The following is a 16,154-nucleotide window of genomic DNA, read 5'->3' on the forward strand; positions in this document are numbered from 1 at the left end:
GCCCAATTCAGTTATCACATGTACATGTATGTAATGAACAGCAACATCTGAACAATGCAACTGTCTTTTAAAACCAAAGACTTCTAAATGAGCAAACAAAAATTAAAAAAAAAAATAACTTTAGAAAAAATTTACATCAAGAGCTTGAGAACTGTAAAAATGAAACGATACATTATAATACAACATTTATATGCATAAATATGACTTGAGTATTCTACTTTTATCATCATACATCCATCCATCCAGTCACTTACAAAGTAGGGTTATTTTGCATTATATTTTGACATGTTTCATGTAATTTATGTAAGGTTATTTGTATCTTATGGTCAGTTAAATTACTTAATCGTTAATTGTTCAATTAACAATATTTTTACATTTTAAAACACTTCCTTATATAAGGAGTCTGTTGACTGAAATTGACTGTTATCCCAAATAATTTCTACACTAGCGGTGAGAGACAAATTACCTTTAGACTAAATGTCCAAGATTATCACAGAGAAATTTCCCCTTGCACTAGGATGGAACCATCAAACCCTGGATCAATATGTCAAAATTATGACAATAGTATGAATCTGGAGGTGTGCTGCTTTAACAGAAAGTAGTACAGTAGTAGAAATTAACAAAGTAAGGATATTGTCAACTTCACAAGGCAAGGAAGTTTGTTCTGTCCTTAAAAGTATGTAATGATTTTATTTCTAAAAAAGAAAAATAAACTTTAAACAACAAGTCTTTGTACATTTTTCAAAACATCTTGCAAACTATAAAACCCTCCTAGGATTTTCATCTTTTAATCAGCCTTTATCTATTTTAAAGATTAATGATGTTATTTTTAGATAAATTGTGTCATATAATTGTCAAATCAAAAGAATTAAGGTGCAAAATGATATTTTCCAATGATAGAATTCTTAAACAATAAGGAAACTCCCGATACCTCTAATCCACACTTTACTTTAGTAAAGCAGAAGATTCATTTCCCAAATTTCTGTTTTTAAAAACAAACGTCACTGATGCTTTATACAAAACTTTCGGGACGCTGTTTTGAAAAAGACCTTGACAGTGATATGATGCTTTTTTTCGAAGAAAAATTTACTGAAATACTTCAATTGAAACAACACAGAATTGTTTTTCCAAAAAAAAAAAAAAAGCTGAAGGTGGCTTTAAAGCACAATATTCTCATAAAGAATCCTGTAACTATCTTTATACAATAACAACAACTGTTAAATTTATCATAACAACAAGAAAAAAAACAACATAAAATTGCTATAAAAGTTTTGACATCACATTGACATAGTACACCTATTACTGGAGGTTGTCGTCATCTTTCGGTGGACGTAGATTCCATGTCAGTATCAGATGATTCCTCTTCCGAACTAACAGTCTGTTTCTCACTTAACGTTGCTTTTATTTTTTCTAGTCTTTTAAGAATTGATTCATAGTCAAAAGTTCCACGTCTTTCACCAAAAGGGTCCTGCAATTGTGGTACACAATTTACAAGAGTTATAAATGATAAAAGTCCATCTTTTCAAAAGCAACTTCAGGCATTTATTTGTAATCTTTAAAAATGTTTATCCATAACACATGGAAAAGTAACACAAATACATGTATAAGTTAACTGCTTCAATAATAAATGAATAGTATTAGAAGAAATATTACAAATGATAACCTTTACATTCTGATAACATTATTTTTAAGCTATCAAGCAGCCCTGTATAAACATTATGCCAGACATTATACATGTCTGTTGCCAAATTTCACAATTTTGTTCATGAAATCTATTTAGTGAAAACATGAGCGTGTACACAATTTAGAGTTTACACCAAGATCAGGTGAATACAAGAGAAATGTAATAAACCCATTTAATAACAAGAACTGTCAGAGGACAGTAACACTCAACTATTCAAAAAAGTTGTCACAAAGGTGTTTCATTGAGTATAATAATGCTTACCCATATGAATACATAAAATTGTCCGAAAAGGTACAAAGGCTTGTTATTAAGATGTTTTATCAAGTTAATCACCACTTTATTATTATGAATGCATAAAATTATTCCAAAAAAAGCATTATCCCTTCAGTAGTTATGGAGATTATAACCATCTTACAAGCAAAAACTTTACCTAGAATTTTTAAGCCAAAAAGGTGCATAATTATGCAAAAAAGCAAATCAGAGTTATGGGACTTGTGCCAATCATGTAAGATAATCACAGAGAACAAGTGTGTGAAGTTTCAATCCATTCCCTTCAGTAGTTATGGAGATACTTGCTTACATGCAAAAACTTAACCAAGAATTTTTAAGTCAAAAAGGGGCATAATTATGCAAAAAAGCAAATCAGAGTTATGGGACTTGTGCCAATCATGTTAGATAATCACAGAGTACAAGTGTTTCAATCCATTCACTTCAGTAGTTATGAAGATACCAGCTTACACGCACAAACTTAACCACAGGGACGCAGACAAATGGGTGACTGCATTAGCTTGATTATTCCGAGAATAGTCAAGCTAAAAACAATATTACACTTGTGTTATAACATTTTGACGTGCCAACACTTGTGATATACAAACATAACGTAAATGTGTAATTCTGCAAATGTACTGCGAATTCACTTATATTCGTGGGCATGAAATTTCGTGGTTTTATCAAAACAGGCATTTTCGTGGGTTCTTAAATTCGTGGATTTTCAGTTTCTTGTAAAAAAAATCAGTAACCTCATGCAATTCTTAATCGCCGAACATTTTTACTTACAACATGTACATATCTTTACGTGTCACACAGCGCTTGTCCTTGCCTCTGGGCATAACTCTAATTTAGCACTGCCGATAATTGGTTGCAATTAACCCCTGTAATTCGCCGATGTAAACATCGCATAATTATACGACACCTGATACATTTTAACCAGCCAGTTAAAAAAGTTTACACCCTGAATTGGTCTTACCACATTAACACGTCACAGCGACTGTGTAAATTTACATGCATATAAATTAATCTGAGTAAATAACACGAGTATGTGTGGATCTAGTAAAAGTCGGTGGCGTCTTTGATGTTTATGGAATAGCATTTGCACAAATACAGATAAAAATTAATTTAAATTGGATCATCTAAAACGATAAAAGAATGTACAATTCATTTGTTTTAGTGATCGTATTTTTTTTTTTATAGTTTTGTGTACTTTTTTTAATTAATAAGAGCAAACTGACAATTTTTATAAGCGCTAATTGTTGCATTGCCTGGGTTCCTATATTTACTCGATTATGTCAAGTTTTCTTGTTTACACAATCAAGTAGACTACAACGATCAAGTGTGTATATACGACTGACATTTGTGACAGTAAATAAAGAACATATAATCGAGTTTTCTTTCAAGTTTCTTAAATATTGCAAACGGATTTAATCTGTCACTAACCTGATAAGATGTATGTATATACGTCCAATTCACGAAAATCGGTTTGAAAAGAGCCGACGCATGTTTGTAATATATAGAACAGAGACAGGGTAAGAAGTATTTGCTGGGATAAAATTTTGTCGGATCTTGAATTCGTGGATTGACCTACCCACGAAAACCACGAAAATTCGTGCCCCACGAATAATAATGATTTTACAGTATCTGACCAATTAACAGACTATTTCATCACATAAAAGTACAAATATGAACCAGTTTTTGTATGCATGCGCTTTAAAAGTTGCTTATACTTCCTGTACAGTATTTGTATACTTCAGTGGTCATGTACTCAGTACCTAAGATAAAGGGTGCTCATCCAAATATATCTCTGTATTGCACTGAACAATGTTAAATATCTTAATATAATCAGACTGTTATATAATGATACATACCTGCATAGTTTCACCTTGTTGATGAAGGTTACTTTTACATATACTCTCATAATAATCGTAGTAATCTGGGAAAGATTTCTCCATCACCTCTCTGTAAAACAAAGTAATCTAACTCTATTGTACACATACCAACTTTAAAGGGTCATTAAGACTCAAAAACGCTAATATCTTTATTTTTCAAAAGCTTTTCATTTCTGATGTCTTGATACAGTTTCTAAAATGTTATTCATTTTTCATATACAACATAGATGAGCCATATTTTACATCATTTGCATGTTGACCATTTAGTACAGTTATAATGATTTAGTATTTTGTATGGTAGTCAAAATACCTCTTTGTTAACATTTAGCTACCTTTCATATTCACTGCTATTTTCTTCAGGTGATAAAAACATCTCACATTCTCTAAAGCCAATATCACTATAAAACACATGTTTGCCCTTTCTTTAAAAAGACAATTTTCTAAATTCTAGAGCTTCATTTGCTTTTAAAGTAAATTCAATGCTTTATGAATATCAGTGACTTACTGAAAATAGAGTGAATGTATATATTTTTCTAAATTTGCCACATTTTGTTTATGTTTGGATCAACGGCGCACCAACACAATTTAGGTCATATGGCGCTGAAACAACAAACTTACAGCAGTACCAAGGGTCACAACCACCTCACCTGCTGGAGCTAAGAGATGCAACAACTGCAATCATTTGAACCCAAGTAGTAGCCTCTTACGATTGTGCAGGGTTAAATAGTGGCTAAGATTCTGATGCCTTAACTGTAATGGTAACCCAGCAGACACAAAGGGCTTAATTTGCCACATCTGTAACTTGTATTCTCAACTTGACAACTAACTTCAATAGAATGCATGTTGTGATATCTTTTTGGTAGCTTGTATCAGATGTGACTTTCACTCAAGAAATATTAGTATCAGATGTGATTTTCAATCAAGAAATATTAACTGGCACTACAATGTGTAGGAACACAGTTCCTACATTGAAATTCATTTTAAATCCTTGACCACTAGAGGCGATTTTAACTTTCCTATGCCTCCAATATAGAGCAAGGTCACATGACCTATTTTCAAATTACTAGTATTCACTCTTACTCTTCATAAATTTTATACAACAAGACAATGTTTTCTCACTATTAATAATGATAATCTGTTATGTCTCTTTTCTTTATCGGGTTTTTCATTGCACCAACACAGTTTGGTTATATGGAGACTTTCCAGCTTTACTGATGGAGGAAGACCTCAGATGCCCCTCTGTGCATTTTTTCAGGCAGAAACAAGCACCCGAATAGAACCGCCCATCCATAAGCTAGCTGGATAGCTTCCTCATATGGAGCTTGAGCAGCTGGAACCTTAAGCAATGAGAGGCAAGTGGTTTGAAGTCAACGATCTTAACTACCAGGCAAAGGACGCCCCTATAGCTGTTTTATCAATAAATAATGAGAGAATTACCTGAGGGCATCAGGACACATACATCTCCCCTCTAGCATATCACAGACAGCTACACGTAATGTTTCATGTCGTATTATGTCATTGTAACGTTTTGCATCCCCTGCATTTCTCTCCTGATTATAACAACAACAACAACAACAATGATTTAAAAACAGTTGACTTAAGTTGTACAATAAAGCACAGATTACTTTTATCAAAAATTACCTTGTCTGGTAATTATTGTACTGTTTTGAAACATAAATTGAATACTTTATAATGAAATATTTTTCTAAACATTTTCATAAGTATTTTTTTCAGAAGTATAAGTTTGTAAAACATCACCTCATAATGGGGAACATTTATGCTAAGTTTAACAAAGTTATGATACAGAAAATATCAAAATGAAGGGGCTGGCAAGCAATTACTTTCTGATGCATAATAAAATTGTGGTGAAATTTCATGAGTTTTGACAATCTTACTTGAAACTTAAGGTCATTTCTGGGTCATGAAATTATCTTAATGTGTCAAAATGAAGCTGTGGGTCTGATTTTTATTATGTCTTAGAATGAAAGCTCTAGCTTATAGAAAGGAAATATTCTGGCCAAGGTTAAAGTTGTCCACAGACAGCATGGTGACAAAAGGGGACACAAAATATACATGTATAAATCTACTGTACACTGCAATACATGTTAAAATGTTTATCTATAGATATTATAATTCTCATATGTTTAAATAGTTTTTATCTTTCATATTAAATTCACAGCATTTCACATTCATTAAGGCAGCTAATTGTCAAAATACAATGTGAATGAGGATGAATTTCAGGGCAACAAATTCATAAACTTAGCACAGTTTTTAATCTTAGATTAATCACAAGCAAGATTTTACCATAGAATACTTACAGTTTGAAATCCTGGTTCATTGTGGTATGGTTTTTCATTAAGTAATGATTGTATTGATATTAAAACACTTGAAAGACTCTGAGCAGGGCTCCATGCTGGACCAGACCATGTCCTAAATATAATCATACAAACCATAATAGCATTACTGTAACATGGTTTTTATTTCACTTCAGTCATTTGGAGGAGTAAAACAAGAGGGCCATGATGGCCCTGAGGTCGCTCACCTGTATATAGGCCCCCCCCCCCAACCCCCACACCCCCCCCCAACGTTGCAGGGCCAATTTAACCCAAGGGCTTTTATTTGCACAAACTTGGTAGACACCCATAAGAAGATGTTTCATGCTAAACATCTAAGCTCTAGCTCATTGGGCTTTTTAAAAGAAGATTTTTTTAAAGTTTTTACTATACACATATAGTTAAAAACAATGACACCCCTGGGGCCGGGCCAGTTTTGACCCCAGGGCTTTTATTTGAACAAACTTTGTAGACACTTACTAGAAGATGTTTCATGCTTAATATCTAAACTCTAGCTATTTGAGTTTTTTCAAAGAAGATTTTAAGTTTTTGCTATACACATATAAAGAAAATCAATGACCCCCGGGGCGGGCCAATTTTGACCCCAGGTCTTTTATTTAAACAAACTTTATAGACACTCACTAAAAGATGTTTCATGCTTAATATCTTAACTCTAGCTATTTGGGTTTTTTCAAAGAAGATTTTTTAAGTTTTTGCTATACACATATAAGGAAAATCAATGACCCCCGGGCGGTGCCAATTTTGACCCCAGGGCTTTTATTTGAACAAACTTGGTAGACACCTATTAGAACATGTTTGATGCTAAATATCTTAGCCATAGCTCTTTGAGTTCTTTAAAAGAAGATTTTTTCAGTTTTTACTATATGCATATAGGGAAAATCAATGACCCCCTGGGGCGGGGCCAATTTTGACCCCAGGGCTTTTATTTGAACAAACTTGGTAGACACTTATTAGAACATGTTTCATGCTAAATATCTTAGCTCTAACTCTTTTGGTTCTTTAAAAGAAAATTTTTTAAGTTTTTACTATATGCATATAGGGAAAATCAATGACCCCCTGGGGCGGTGCCAATTTTGACCCCAGGGCTTTTATTTGAACAAACTTGGTAGACACCTATTAGAACATGTTTGATGCTAAATATCTTAGCCATAGCTCTTTGAGTTCTTTAAAAGAAGATTTTTTTCAGTTTTTACTATATGCATATAGGGAAAATCAATGACCCCAGGGCTTTTATTTGAACAAACTTGGTAGACACTTATTAGAACATGTTTCATGCTAAATATCTTAGCTCTAACTCTTTTGGTTTTTTAAAAGAAAATTTTTTAAGTTTTTACTATATGCATATAGGGAAAATCAATGACCCCCCGGGGTGGGGCCAATTTTGACCCCAGGGCTTTTATTTGAACAAACTTGGTAGACACCCATTAGAACATGTTTCATGCTAAATATCTTAGCTCTAGCTCTTTGGGTTCTTTAAAAGAAGATTTTTTAAGTTTTTACTATATGCATATAGGGAAAATCAATGACCCCCCGGGGCGGGGCCAATTTTGACCCCAGGGCTTTTATTTGAACAAACTTCGTAGACACTCACTAGAAGATGTTTCATGTCAAATATCTAAGCTCTAGCTCTTATGGTTTTTTAAAAGAAGATATTTAAAGTTTTTTCTTTCGGTTGCCATGGCAACCAGAGCTCTGCAGGGAATTAAATTCTTTCAACAATTTTTAAAGGTGACCACCAAAGGAACATTCCTGTGAAGTTTGGATGAAATTGGCTTAGTGGTTTATGAGGAGATGTCATTTAAAGAAAAAGTTTACGGACGACGGACGGACGGACGACGGACGGACGGATGGACGCCGGACGAAAAGCGATCACAAAAGCTCACCCTGTCACTTTGTGACAGGTGAGCTGAAAAAAAGATTATTATACTGAACATTTGTAACATTGCTTTTCAATGGATAATTGTGACATTTATATAGTTTTATTATAAATTATATACACAGCTGCTGTCAATTTATGAAGAGATCTCACATTTTTCTCTAAAAAGGAAAGTTTGCTGTATAAATATGTGTTCATTATTCCATGCAGATTATATGACCAAATCTTTATAACTAGAGCTACTTATATACATGTAACAATGTATCATAATCAGAGCTGCATTACTGGTACTGGTAATGGTACTGCAGCGATTTTGCAAGTACTGGTACTGATACTGAATTACTCTTACAAAATTTTGCTATTACTGGTACTGGTACTGCATTACTGTCTTAAAAAGCGGTACTGCTACTGCATTACCCAGTACTTTTGGTTTTGATAAAAATTAAAAATAGCATCAATTTTTCTCATAAAATAAAGCTGTAAATTACATTAACTATATTTTATTTTTGTGAAAAAGTAAGTTATCAAATCTAAAGATAATTTGCTGCAATATTCCTTCAAATGTTAACATAGTATTCATCATAAAAAGCACCAAAGACTTTAAGTAAAAATTAAATTAAGATAAACAGACTCAATAACTCTTTACGGTAAATGCACATTTATTTCTAGCCAGGGGTCATCAACCATAGACTATTTATTAACAAAAGAATGTAATTTTTCGCTGATAAGTAATTTCAGTGTGCACGATTTGAATGCATGGAGTGATCACTGCCCTATTTCTTTCAATATTAATTGTAGTGAAACGTGTAAGTGTAAACATGGGGAACAAAATGACAATTTTGTTAAATATGTATGGTCCCCCGAACTTAGAGATAATTTCAGGTCGAATCTTATTGGAAAATTACCAGTATTAAACGAATTATGTCATAATGTAGATTTAACTGATCGTTCTGCGATAGACTCTCTTTTATTAGGCTTTAACAATGTGATACAAGAAATTGCGAATCCGTTATTTTGTAAGAATTATAGTATGCATAATCAGCCTACATTTATTGATAAATGTATTGTTAAGGATAAGGAGTGGTTTGATAATGATTGTTTACAAGCTAAAAAGTTGTATATAAACGCATAAAATAATTTTAAAGTAGATAATAGTGTTGTAAATAGGGAGCAGTTGTGTTTTTATAAAGCTAAATATAAGAATTTGGTTAAGAAAAAGAGACGTTTGTTTAAATTGAAAAAAGTTGAAAAAATTGAGAGCTTACGATTTTCTAAGCCGAAAGACTTTTGGAAATTATTTAAATGTAATAATAAAGTAAATCATGACATTTCATTAGATTTTTTTAAGTATTTTTCAGAATTAGGTAATGATATATTCCAATCAAGTAACACGGAGTCCGAAGATTTTTCACGCAACAATGATTTTGAAAATTTAAATGGATCGGATGATATTTTAGATAAACGTATTACTATAAATGAAATTTTGGAAGCAATCAAAACTTTAAAAACAAATAAATCACCTGGTATTGATTGCCTGTTAAATGAATATTTTATTGAATGTATTGATATTTTATCCTCGCATATTTGTGATATTTTTAATTATGTACTTGATAGCGGATATTTCCCAGATACATGGTCTGAAGGTGTGATAATTCCGTTGTATAAAAAAGGTGATAAAAATGATGTTTATAATTATAGAGGAATTACGTTAGTTAGTTGTCTATCGAAATTATTCACATCTATTTTAAATAAAAGATTAATACAATATTGTGAAGAAAACCATGTTTTGTCAGATGCACAATTTGGATTTAGAAAAGGAAAATCAACCATTGATGCTTTATTTATTCTTATGACAGTTGTTCAAAATATATAAATAATAATAAACGTTTGTATTGTGTTTTTGTAGACTTTAAGAAGGCTTTCGATTGTATATATAGAAACGCGCTTTGGTTAAAATTAAGTAATTGTGGGATTAGAGGTAAATTGTTACGCCTAGTAAAAGACATGTATAGTAAAGTAAAATCGTGTGTAAGGTTATGTAATAGTTATTCAGAATTCTTTAATTATGCTGTAGGTCTACGTCAAGGGGAGGTAATTTCACCGATTTTATTTTCCCTCTTTTTAAATGACTTTGAATTATTTTTACAAAAGGATATAAATAGTGGTTTGACTATAAACGATATTGTTTTGATTTTGTTACTGTTCGCTGATGATATGGTAATTTTAGGAAATACACCAGATGATATAAATAGAAGTTTGACGTTATTGAATGATTATTGTAAAAAATGGAGCTTAGAAGTAAATATTGATAAAACCAAAGTTGTTGTTTTCAGAAGACGTGGAGGTTTAAAAAACAATGAATTATTTTATTACGAAGGGAAACATTTAGATATTGTCGATAGCTTCAATTACTTAGGAACAATATTAACTTATACTGGTAGTTTTAGTTTAAATCAAGAACATTTGATTGGTAAAGCTCATAAAGCTCTAAATGTACTATTGATTAATTGTAATAGATATCAGTTAAAACCTAAAGTGTTATGTCAGCTTTTTGACTCTTTTGTTGGTTCAATTTTAAATTACGCTGCTGAAATCTGGGGTTTTACTAAATCAAAGGAAATTGAAAGACTTCATCTTAAATTTTGTAAAAAAATATTAAATGTAAAAGTTAATTCATGTAATGTTGCTGCGTATGGTGAACTAGCACGTTATCCTTTATATATTTCAAGATATGTTAAGATTCTGGTTTAAAATGCTTGAGACAGATAATATCATTCTTAAAAATGTATATAGCATTGCTCTTGAAGACTGTAATAATGGTAAGACAAATTGGTTATCAAATCTTAAAATTGTTATTATGTAATCATGGTTTTAGTGATATTTGGGATTTTCCAGATTCCGTAAATAGTAAAATATTTTTACCAATATTTAAACAAAGGTTAATTGATTGTTTTTTACAAAGTTGGCTTTCTGGTAAAGAGAGCAGTCCTGTTTTGTATCTGTATAATCATGTTAAAGATTCTTTTGCATATGAAAATTATCTTGATATAATACCAAGTACTTTAAGGAAGTATCTTACAAGAATTAGAATATCTTCGCATTCATTACATGTGCAAACTGGTAGGTTTCATAGAAATAGAATTGTTAGAAATGAAAGATATTGTGTATATTGTAATCTACATGACGTCGAAGATGAATACCATTTCATTTTAATTTGTCCTTGTTATACTGATATAAGAAAAAAATATATAAAAAGATACTATTATATAAGACCTAGTATGCTTAAATTCACTGATATGTTAAAATCAAACAATAGAAGTATACTTTTAAATTTATCCTTGTATGTACGAGATGCGATGTCTCATAGAAATAATTTAGATATAGTAGATACAACTTAATATATTAATAATTCATCCTCTATATTGATATGAAAGAGACATGTTTAGATCCGATCTTGTGATTTATGTTAGTATGTATTGTAAAATTGTTTATTTATGTATGACGATGTATGATTGTACAAGTCAAAAAATAAAGTATCTGTTCTGTTCTGTTCTAAAATATCCTTATTAAAGTATTTTATTACTTTGTATTTACTAGTAAAAGAGCAAAATAAACACTAATTAATTTTTTCTATTCTAAATAATCCCATTTCAAGTGAAAAAAGTGATATTGTTAGCACCATAAAAAGTTGTTATTTACTTTGGTATAAATTGAACAGAGGTGTGAAGGTGTGAACGGCAACAAAAGACTGTTGTGTTTTAAATGAAAGATGTTTTCATTGTATTTATACAGTTGACTGGTTACTAAACAATTAGATATGACATGAATATATGTTTTAAATATTGTTTGTAAAAAGTATGTTAAAACTATAAAGTTGTAAATATGTTATGTTAACTTTAAAGTAAATTATGTTTTTATTTCTTTGCTGAATAATATTTGCAATTATTTGTTTGACATTGTATTTATCAAACTTTGATGAATATATAAAAGTAATGGTACTGATACTTAATTACTTCACCAAAAAAAGTACTGGTACTGCAGTAACGAGCTAAAATCTAGTACTGGTACTGCAAAATTTGCCAAGTACTGGTACTGGTACTTAAGTACTACACCCTTAGTACTGATGCAGCTCTGATCATAATGTGTTGTATTTCTTCATTTCTGTCTTATTTTGATGTAACATAACAGAATAAACTAAGATTGAATTTTTTTAAGTTCTATGTAAATATGATGTCAAATTATTATATAGTTTCACCACATGATGTCCAAAAGGAGTTATAACTATTTGGCACCAAGACCTTGAATAGTTATGAAATTGTTAACAACTATTATATAGATGACAAAATAATCAAAATTTATCATACCCAATAATGCTGAGACAAACTTTCCCATTTTTGTAAAGGTTTGGATTGAATCTGACCTTTCCTTCCCCTGTGGTCTGTAACTTGACCCTAGGTGCTCTAATAGGATAATCTGGTGGACATCGAATCATAAAGTAGAAATAGCCACCTTCATATGGTGTGTCAAATGGTCCAGTTATCAAGGCATGAATCTAAATATGAAGACACATAAAGATATCAATTTAAACATTAAACCACACAAATTATGCCTAGAATAGTTGTATACAAAATATTTGAATTTTTAAAGTGAAGAAGTCTGCATGATATAGAACCTACATCATGAAATGGTCAATACACAGGTAAATTAATCTGTTGTTAAAAGGTAATTTACAGAGCCAACTTGAGAGACTAAGACTTTGTTTGTTGTTTTGAGCGGTAACAGGTTAAATCTTATTGCAGGAAGAACTGAAACTTTTGTTGTTTAGATGTAATTGGTCTACTGAGGGCCTGTCCGCAGAGGTTACACTGTACTAAACCTAAACTACAAATGTAACATGTTAACTTTTACCATTATCATGCTATATCTTACTGGTTAGTTTCTGGTGTTAACATAAATTATACCTTGGTGAGATCATCCTTGTCAGGTACTATACACATCCCAGGTGGTGGTTCATTATATATTGTCATTATATCACTGAAATTATCAAATATATCAATAATAACAACAGTGAAGCTAAAAAATTTACCAGATCATTGCACATGTAATGCAAACTTTTGCCTGTGTGTTAATAATTTCTAGAATAGTGAAAGTCTACACTGGCTTGGACATAGGTTAAATGCTGCCTTAAAGTGGTGGTGGTGTTGGCAGTTTTCCCTCCAGATCACTGCAGTTACTAACTGTATCAATCAATGAACGGCAGTTCTTGTTGGCCGCCGCCATTTTCAATGTAACTCAATGATCATAGCGGGCGGGGTATTCCTTTAAAACGGAAAAATAAACGATTTTTTAAACAGACTACTAGTATGGCTAATTTCATTGGAAGTGGCTAGCCAAAAGTTCTAGCCGTACGTGAGTCACCTACGACTAGCAAGGACACACTGTATTGGCTAGCCGTATGGCACTTTTCAAGGTTATATGGAAATCGAAAATGCATGTGTTATTTTATGACTTTAAACGAGGGTTTTAACCAAAAAACAGCAATTATCTTCGTATGTTTACTTTTTAGAGATTAATCGCCTTGTTGGCTACAGTAGGAAAGTACGAATATCTATCTTTGTCATCTCAAGACGTCGAGAAAAAATAGCGTTTGGTTGCAGTTAAATAACATCAATTGAAAAGTTTACAAAATTTTGATAATAATCCTTTTTTGTTTCACTAACTTTAATTTTTAAATTGAAAAAAAAACACCGAAAATAATTGTTGGGCTCTGATAATTGCGTCAATTACCAACGGTATAGAAGTTTGTCCATCATTAAGGAAAGTTTGCATGTTCCGTGAAACGCATTCTAAAATTCTATTGTCAGTCCCTGGGTAGGCTTTAATTAAGTGTGCTTATAGTTATAAATAATTATGTTCGATATTTATCTACTGTAAGGCCACTTCTTTTATATTTCTTGGTTTACAAAACCGGCGACCCGAAAAAATTGGAAAAAAAATAAAACTGAAATTTCCACTTTTTTTCCCCCGATGCAAAAAAAATTATCCGATAAGCGCGATAAATATGAGTACGAAAATTCGAATATTTTTGAGTACGATTCTATATAACACAACATTCGGAATACCTCGGATAACTACCACAGTTCATGGTAAAACAACAATGGCGGCGCCCTTGAGCGGCACTGTTTATTTCCAAGTTGATTTTGTTGGAATTAAAGATTTGCCAACCAGACGGGCTTTTTTAAAGGCTGCCGTTGATGAGGACATCGGCACGGCTATAAGCCGTATCCTTCCTCGAGAAGATTTAATGGTTTGATTTACGATATATTTGCTAGTATATTGTTAAATTGTATTTTTCTTTTCGTCGAAATGCTCAGCCGGGACCGGTTCGGACACACATCCGATCAGTATAAACCGGGAGAAGTGCTGCTTTATAACAAGCAAACGTTCCAGACACTTTGGCCATGTCGTTCTAAAGAGCTAGCCCAGTATTTTCTAAAGATGGCAGATATTTTTGGTACATTTGTATCAAGAAAGTTAACATGAAAGCTATACTAAGGAAAAACAACAATAAAAAGATGTTTAAATTACTGTTTTTGCTTATGTCAATAGAAGAATGACACTATTTTTGACAAAATAGTGTTTTATGTGCACCATACAAGATTTTTTTTTTTTTTTACAATATACCCGATGGACCTTTTTGAGGTTTTTTTTTTTTTTTTTTTTCGACCACCCAGTGGACATTTTTGAAAAAAAATTTTGTAAACCAAGAAAAAAAAAAAGAAGTGGCCTAATTGAAAATTATTAAATTATTTTTGCTTTTCACCGTTTTTGTTTTTTTTTATTCTTTTTATTTATTTATTTATTCCCATCCAATCATTATTTATTCAATCCATGTGCTTAATTAACCAAAATGACTTAACAATTCATCTTTCATACAAATAAAACAACAAATCATAAGCATGAAAATCAAGGACATTATAACTTATAACATGCAACTTTGACACTTTTATCAAAGACAGATTATACAACGCTTGTTCATATTCACTTTTTTTTTTACAAAATGGCAGAGCATCTTTATTAAAGTGAATACACTAGGACAAATGCGGAGACTTGATTTAAAGACACAATCACTTATGCATTTTTCGACTTCCATATAATTTTTGAAAAGTGCCATATATGGCTAGCCTATACAGTGTGTCCGGCTAGTCGTACGTGACTCACATACGGCTAGAACTTTTGGCTACTTCCAATTTCATAATTATTTTGAATAACAGTTGTGTGTGTTTTAATTTTTTTGTTGTTGTTTTTTTTTCCAGACAAAAATTGAAACACAGAAGGGTAAAGTTAACGTTTAGACATTTTTCACCAAGGAATATTATGTGAGATGCAAAAAAATGTGACCATGAAATTAATGATAACGCGAATTTAGTGAACATAACCATGAAAATTATGAGTCAGAGACTGACGTGATAAAACGAAAGTGAAAATTGTTCATGGCTACAGACCGTTTAATTCTGAGGATACACTGATTTGATGGTTTCTCTTGATCCCAATCACTGCTTAAACCAGGGTCCCATAGAGATGTCCCTCCACCACCAGCATCCTCAACAAAAGCAAGTAAATCAACACTGTCTTCCGTATTACAGGTCGCCATTTTGCAAATATAATATTTACGAATAATGTTTATGTTACAATCGTTGTCATCCACAAAAATACAAAAGTGAGCGAAAGAAAGATCTCTGAAAGTGGTATATAGAAATAATGAAAATGCATGCATATTAAAACCTCATAATGATTTTTAAGTATTTTTATTCATTTCTAAAACTATGCGTCTACAAACTGTTATATTAATATACATTCAAATTAAACGGCATATTTAATGTTTCATATTAAAGTCACTTTCGTATTTTTAAATGTGAGCGAAAGGAAGATCTATGTAGTTGTGTATAGAAATTATTCAAATAAATAGCGATTAAATCATCATTATGATTATTTTTAAAAATAGATATTATCAAATTCCAAAACTATATGTCTACAAACTGTTAAATTAATATAGATTTAAATTAATCGCTATATTT

The 16,154-nt window shown here is 31.5% G+C and overlaps 1 protein-coding gene across 1 annotated transcript; it reads right to left on the reverse strand.

Annotated features, from left to right (window-relative positions):
- Positions 1-935: 935 nt before the first annotated feature.
- On the reverse strand, positions 936-15,738 carry LOC132746332 (ubiquitin-conjugating enzyme E2 Z-like). The gene is made up of 7 exons (XM_060735445.1): positions 15,582-15,738; positions 13,038-13,110; positions 12,441-12,628; positions 6,165-6,276; positions 5,284-5,396; positions 3,826-3,916; positions 936-1,468 (listed from the first exon to the last, which is right to left on the reverse strand). Exons 1-7 carry the CDS (start codon positions 15,728-15,730, stop codon positions 1,316-1,318), a joined length of 879 nt encoding a protein of 292 aa, XP_060591428.1. The 5' UTR covers positions 15,731-15,738; the 3' UTR covers positions 936-1,315.
- Between the last annotated feature and the right edge of the window lie 416 nt (positions 15,739-16,154).

The sequence above is a fragment of the Ruditapes philippinarum genome, unplaced genomic scaffold, assembly GCF_026571515.1.
Source record: "Ruditapes philippinarum isolate M1 unplaced genomic scaffold, ASM2657151v2 ctg9142_1_1_1_1, whole genome shotgun sequence".
Classification (NCBI taxonomy): domain Eukaryota; kingdom Metazoa; phylum Mollusca; class Bivalvia; order Venerida; family Veneridae; genus Ruditapes; species Ruditapes philippinarum.

Bases quoted from the DNA above. Each gene is read 5' to 3' on its own strand.
- LOC132746332 (XM_060735445.1), bottom strand. From the start codon at position 15,730: ATGGCGACCTGTAATACGGAAGACAGTGTTGATTTACTTGCTTTTGTT. The intron at 5,397-6,164 runs GTAAGTATTCTA...TGTTATAATCAG, and splicing joins ATGAACCAGGATTTCAAACT to GAGAGAAATGCAGGGGATGC. The intron at 3,917-5,283 runs GTAATTCTCTCA...TTTGTTTTACAG, and splicing joins ATGTGTCCTGATGCCCTCAG to AGAGGTGATGGAGAAATCTT.